This window comes from Cynara cardunculus (genome assembly GCF_001531365.2).
Source record: "Cynara cardunculus var. scolymus isolate 2C chromosome LG 14, CcrdV1, whole genome shotgun sequence".
Classification (NCBI taxonomy): domain Eukaryota; kingdom Viridiplantae; phylum Streptophyta; class Magnoliopsida; order Asterales; family Asteraceae; genus Cynara; species Cynara cardunculus.
In genome coordinates, this window is record NC_037541.1 from 8,738,750 (window position 1) to 8,745,949 (window position 7,200).

Consider the following 7,200-nt stretch of genomic DNA (forward strand, 5'->3'; position numbering starts at 1 on the left):
TAAATTAAATTATAATAAAAAATTGAATTAAAAAATTACACAAAAAATATGAATTTTAAATAGTTAATTTAATATTAATATCAATATATTTTTATCAAATTTGTATGATATCTTCAATTTATGTTTTATTCAAAAATAAAAACATTATCATTTTTCTAAAATCACATAAAACCATACTATAACATCGATTATGATAAATAATAAAATAAAATATTAAAATCAAGATGTATTTCGAATACCATTTTAGTTTTCACAAAAAAAAAAAAACAACTTACTTCATGAGTTATTTAATAAAATTAAAAAAAAAAATTGCTAAGTAAAAAAGGGTCAAAATAGTTTTTTTAATTAATTTTCGGTGACAAATTGTATGATGATAAAAACAAAGGCTTCCGGTTACAACAATTCGAGTCAAAAGTGGGTGAAAAATGATAACCTCCACCGGAGCAGTATCGAATCTCTTCAGGCCGACGGTCGTAAGATTCGAGGCCACCAATGGTGCACCACCTCCGGAAAGTCACAACCGACCAACGCCATCACCGCCTCCACCTCTAACGCCTCTGCTTTCAGTCCCCAAGCCATCTTGGATTGTTAGAACAGAGGTAACACCGTCTTAATTGATTCGATACAGCTTGTTTGCTTACCGTTGAAATTTAAACTGAAAATTAGTTCCAATTGTTTATACTTTGTTAATTAAAACCACAGAATGTATTTGGATTTGGGGAAATTGTTGGCGATTTTGAATCATTTCTCCAATTGTTTTTGAATTGTGCGAATAGGGCAAGCTGGATGTTTGATTATTAGACATTTAACAGGGTGTTTGGATGTGTTTTCTCAAAACGAATTAGAATTAGAATCAGAATCAGAATCAGAATCAGAATCAGAATGAGATAATAGATGATTAAAAGCCAAGATTAGTGATGCAATTTTACTTTTTATCTTGATAACATAAACATAATTAGGTTACCCAAAATACCAAAACCTATTATTGCAGATTTCAATCCTAATAATCAATTTAGATCATGTTGACAATACAAAAACTTGTCTTGCCTTTGGACAAGACAGTAGTCCTGAACGTACAAAATTGCATTTTTTCTGTCCCCACTCAAATTGGTGGAACAAAACAAAAACGAATTGAGACAAGATTGGTAGATTACTAAACTATCCATGCCAAAATTTAAACCCTAAAACCATCTGCAATTGTTTCACCCGCCTACCTCACTCTTGTCTGGTCCCGTACCACCAACCATCCTTTTTAAGAGTGTTGGTTAGTTGCTCCAAAGGCAAAGACCATCCATACAAAAATTGGAACTTTTAAGTGGGCATAATACTTTTGTCAATTGTCAAAAATCTTTGCATAATTAAAATATATGAAGATCATGGACAAGCCGGGGTCTTGACGGAATGGCTGCTTTATCCTTCGAGGAGATCCAACCCCCGACCATAGACACTGTATCTGGGTGAAATATATTAGGTTTGTTTTGTTTGGCTTTTTATAAGAAAATATTGGGATGATGCCAGTAGTATTGACTTTAACTTAAAAACTTCCCAAAAAATAGAAATATAATAGACTTTGTAGACATTTAAGAAAGGGAAGTGAAGTGTCATTTTTTTCATGTGAAGGGTTTCTTTTCTAGGTAAAATTGATAAAAGTTGTATTGATTCAAATCAAAAGAAGATTAGCCTATCTAACAAATGTATAATGAAGATACTTTGGAGTTTTTGAACATAAAATTACAATTATCAAGCATAATCTGAGGTTTCTGGTGGCATAGAATCAAATTTGTCATTGATATTGTAGCCCACCTGCTTAAAAATTTGAACTTATTTCTGTTCGGTTCCATTTCGAGGCTGGAATCAGACTTCCCATGCTCATTTGAACACTTGATTGCTTTTATATACGTCAAAAGCATACGAACGGGACAGGGCAGAATAGGATTGAACAAAAATTTGTTATCGCATGTTTGGTGCAACATCTAGAACTGGGACAGAACGGGACAAAAATGCATCTTTTCTGTCCCACCAAAGTAAGTGGAACAAAAATGTGGAAGATGAGACAAAACGGGTAGTTTACTAAATTACCTATGTCAAGTTAAAATCCTAAAACTTCCCACGATTATTTCATCTGCCTACATCAATCTTGCTCGTCCTGTTTGGTCCCATTCCGGTCTGCATACCAAACTTGCCTTTAGTGTTTTTGTTATGATATGCTTATGTTATGTGGGTGTTTTTGAAGAATACTTGATCTCAAAATCGCTCTTCTCTTGCAGTCTAACGTTAGATTAGAGAAAAGACGAAAACCAGATCCTTCATGTGTCGTATGCAGAGGCAGTGGCAGAGTTGATTGTTATGATTGTTGTGGAAAAGGTTCGCTCTTTTCCTCTCCCTTATTACTCCAAACACAACCTTTTAAACCACAAGTCGAGTTAGGGGTTATCTCCAGTTTTACATTCGAGTCCAAATAAGTCAAGTTTCCAGCTTTGGGTCTAGAAAGCACATTATGGAACACAAAATTTATGATGTCAATCGACCAACTAGGAGTGTGCAGAAAGTCGTCCGATCCAATTACAATTTGGAATCGACGGACCAAAGTTGGATGCAATTGTAATTGGATTGGATCCAAAATTCACCCATTCAAATTGGATCTGTCGGTTCTTGGATCACAATCCATGATCCAAAAATCATAATGATCCAATTCAATTGCCATGTAACTAACATCCAACTAATAAATATATAGAATTAATAATAGTTTACAATATTTTTTCTAATATTATAAATTTAGTTGTTTGTATGGATATCTATTTGTTTCTATTTGATATTTGTATGTAGCGTCTTTAAGGAGATTTGGAAAATATATGAATAATAGGTTGAAATTATAGATTAATTAGTTGGATAATTAGATCAAAATATTGGATGGATCTAATCCAATCAAATGGACGACCAATAATAATATCCTATGGATGGAACCTATTCGATCCAATCATCCCTTTGATTAGATTGGATTGGTCGGTTGTCCAAAGTTAATTGTATGGAATGGTTGTAAAAATCCAACATCGAGTGGATGATTGGGTTGAGTCAGTTCCTCCGAAATCCATCGGATTTCAATCGATGAACACCAACGTATGCGTGTCAACATTACCATTTGGCAGAAACGACATGTAGTGTTGACTATGATATATGTTTCTTCTTTCCTTTGCAGGAAGGAGGAATAATGTCGAGTTAACGATGCTCCCGAATGGGGAGTGGCCAAAATGGTGAAGTATTCCCTAACTTCGAGCGTTTGTACATCAAGAGTAACAAAATCAGTAGTGATACACCCCCTCCCGTCTTTTTTAGGGTTATTTAGAAGAATAACCTTCTGACATATTTTTTTTTAAATACATTACTTTCTCAGAGGCATTCTTGTGTTGTGAAAAGACATGATTATGTTTTAACAAAAGCGTTCATAAATCTGTCAGAAAGTTGTGCATTTAAAAATAATATCAGTTTGTCACGCATGTATAAAGAAATATATCAGATGGTTATTCTCCTAAATAACCGTCTCTTTAACGAATTACGCAGGTGCAAGACTTGTGGTGGTAGTGGCCTTGCCTACTGCTCACGTTGTCTCGGGACGGGAGAATACAGGTATCTTATGGGGTTTCATTTCATGAAGAGAAACGAAGATGAAGCTCAAGATCGTGATCGAGGAAATTACAAGGTTCGTGATCAGTTTCGATCTCGCAAAAGTGCAGCAGATTTGTTCCAAAATGATTAAAGTATGTGGGAAATGCAACATTTTCTGACCTACTCCTTCCGAGGGTTCGGTTTCGATTCTACGACTGATATCCTTCTGCATCCGGTTATGCAAATTCCGAGTTAGAAAGATTTCACGCACTCTACCACCGTAAGGCACTACTATCAATCCAAACTTCCGTTAGCTGGACGTAAAATTATATTGTAAACCGAGAATGAAAAATTAATGCAACTTCTCTTTAATAAGGAAAATCTGAAATTTAGGTCCGAACAAAATAGAATTTACCAATAGTGGTTGAACATGTCTTGCTGATTTAAAGATCGTCGAAAATAATATATCAATATGGGTTTAAGTTAAGATTATAAAATTTCCGTTTTTCATTGTATAATTTTGTTTAATTCAAATATTTATTATAATTTAATATTTTGTATTTATTTGTACTATATTATAAAACATTTGATAAAAACTCTTAAAAATTATTTTTTACACATGAAATATTGTTTATTGATGCATGTTACTTAAAATTTAATAATATAAGTAAATTAGGCGTAAGTATAACTTATTAAGCTCTATTTTTGAATTCGTGTAACTAACTGTAAATAACCGAGATCAAATACATGGTAAACATATTATCTAAAATATAAAAGATCTAAAATATGATTAGAATAATCATTGGGATTTAACAAAATACTTAATTATTTTTATAGAAAATTATATTATTAAATTAAAAATAAATTACTTCGTTATTAAATTATAATAAAATAAATGAACTAATTGCATTGTACAAGTACTCTTCTAATATATAAAAATGTAATTTACTTTAGTTTTTAGTTTTATTATTCCTTGTCTCAAATTTTGTGAAGAACTCCATTCTCTCTCTCTCCCCAATTTCGAACAAAAAAACTAGGCATTTGTTTAATTGATGTTTTTATTCTCTTTTCTGATGATGTGTATTTACCTGATTGATGGATACAACTTACGAGTGAGATATGAAAATTTAGGACAAGAGATTGTATCCTTTATGACATCACCTCTCTAACACGGATCCATATTTTCATTATTTTTGGCATAATTTAACGTAAATGACACCAATTAAAAGTTTATCGTAAACTTTTGTAAAACTTTAGTCGGCTGCTTGAATTTTTATTTTATTTTCCTGAAAAAGATGTATTAAAATTTTAAAATAAGAAAATAACACTTTGGGTGAAGAGAGCATCTCAAAAAATTTAATGTATCGTTTGGAAATTGAAATGATAAATTTCTTAAACTAAATTATAGTTGTTTTGTTTGGTTGATGAAATCCTTCAAATTTTTTTGGATTCTATAAATTAATGAGTTCATCCCCAACTCTAACCCCACCACCAGAATTTATATATATATATATATATATATATATATATATATATATATATATATATATGGCACGTTCAAATGAAAACTGTGTATTTCTAAAAACCGTGTAAACCAATTTCGATCAATAGAAAAATTCCATTTATTTTTAATTAAAATTAACCAATAAGGGTATTTCAGTCATTTACAGTATTTTCTATTAGATATGGAAGTTATTAATAAATCTTATTTAAGGAAACGTAATAAAGAAAATTGTATAAATGGTAACATTTAAATATTTAATTATATTATAATATTAAAATTTTGAATTTCATATATTATAATCTTTAATAATTAGCAAACGGGTCTTGATGAAACAATTGAAATGTATAAGGAAATCATCAAATCGTAGATGAACAAAAAAAATCCAGAAATGAAACAGGTTTCATGAACGTGAAACTGGTTCATGTTGCAAATAAATTATGTGAACCGAAACATTTTCATGGTGAACCCGTTGCATTGATTGTGTAGTTGATCCATTTAGTTGGTGAAGAGGAAAATGAAACCGGTGCATTTTGTATTTGGTGCGTCATGTTAAATGCATGATGAAACGAGGAAATGATTTTAATCTGCTACAGAATCTTGAAGATTGTAACCTGCTCCAGAATCTTGAAGATTGTAAGGCTTAAAAGAATAAATCCATCAAATCAGTGGTGAAATAAGAAAATTACTGTAAATGAAATAGGTTTCATGAAAGTGAAACTAGTTCATGGCGTTATTGAGCATGACTAGTGAAACAGTTGCATAATGTATTTGGTTCGTCATGAAATAATTGCATGATGAAACGGGTACATGAAGAAACTGATTCAGAATCTTAAAGATTGTAATATGTTTTAGAATCTTTAAGATTGCAAGGCTTAAAGGAATTAATGCATCAAGCGAAAGGAAGAAAATAATTTTGCATGAAAAAAGATTCATGAAAGTAAACTAATCTTGGAAGAAAATAATTTTGCATGAAAAAAGATTCATGAAAGTAAACTAATCTTGGAAGAAAATAAATTTGCATGAAAAAAGATTCATGAAAGATCGAGTAGGATGTTACCAAATATTAAATTTTGTTTACCATTTATGCCCTTACCGTTGAAATAAAATAAATTTTTAATAAATATTTTTTTAATTTTCTAAAATAAAGTAAACTAATTTTGGTCATTGATCAGGAAAATGGATTGATGAGATTGGTTTATACGGTTTACACAAATGGAATCGATTTTTTATTTGAACGCTCCTATATATATATATATATTGTAAAACCCAAAAATTTATGGAATAAATAATTTATCTTTATTATTATTTTATCTTAAGAATATAATATATATATATATATATATTAAATAAAAATAGAAGGTTGAAATAAGTTTATAAAAGTCGGACCAAAAGTGAAGGAAGAAGTCATGACATGGGTGAAAATTGTCAATTCGCGGTAGTTAAGGGACTGGGTCGTGAGTAAGCAGGTCCAAACCAGAATGACCTGTTTTGTAAATAGGCAACAGACCTGCAACAGAGGGGCCTGTTGTCAACGTTTGGGAGAGGCAGAAGAGGAACAGGCGGTGCCTGGTCCAAAAGGGGAAACTGTGACCTGCCGGTTGCAGGCTGTGGAGAAGCAGTTTCACAGCCTAAAACTCGGGATTCGGCCGATTTGGTCAACTAATAGGCCAAATCGTTTGAGTATAAATTATGGGCACTGGTTTAGGATCGCCATTCATTTGAAAAGAAGAAGGAAATCGTTGAGCTTGAGAGAGAAAAACCGGAGTTCAAGACCAGGCAAGAACCCCCTGTTTTCCCGTCGCTTAGAGGTAAATGCTCAACCAAAATTTATGTTGTTACAATGTTTAGTTGTACCTTTGACCCTGTGTAGAACTCTATGAAGGCCCACGTCCAAACTTCGTGTTTTAGAGTTCAAATTCAAAGTTTAGATTTCATTTGGTGAATATGCTGTATCGCGTTCTGTTTAGAAACCACTTTAAAGAAGGTTATACAGAAGCTCTGCATAAGAGCTCTGTATCAAGTTATATGGTACAGAAGCTCTACATGGGAGCTTTGTATCAAGTTATAGTAGCCAGAAGCTCTATATGAGAGCT

General features: G+C 31.9%; 1 protein-coding gene across 1 annotated transcript; it reads left to right on the forward strand.

Annotated features, from left to right (window-relative positions):
• Window positions 1–375: 375 nt before the first annotated feature.
• On the forward strand, window positions 376–4,032 carry LOC112526646 (protein SSUH2 homolog). The gene is made up of 4 exons (XM_025137021.1): window positions 376–599; window positions 2,268–2,364; window positions 3,197–3,251; window positions 3,559–4,032. The coding sequence occupies exons 1-4, from the start codon at window positions 426–428 to the stop codon at window positions 3,752–3,754; spliced, it is 522 nt and encodes a 173-aa protein (XP_024992789.1). The 5' UTR covers window positions 376–425; the 3' UTR covers window positions 3,755–4,032.
• The last annotated feature ends 3,168 nt before the right edge of the window (window positions 4,033–7,200 follow it).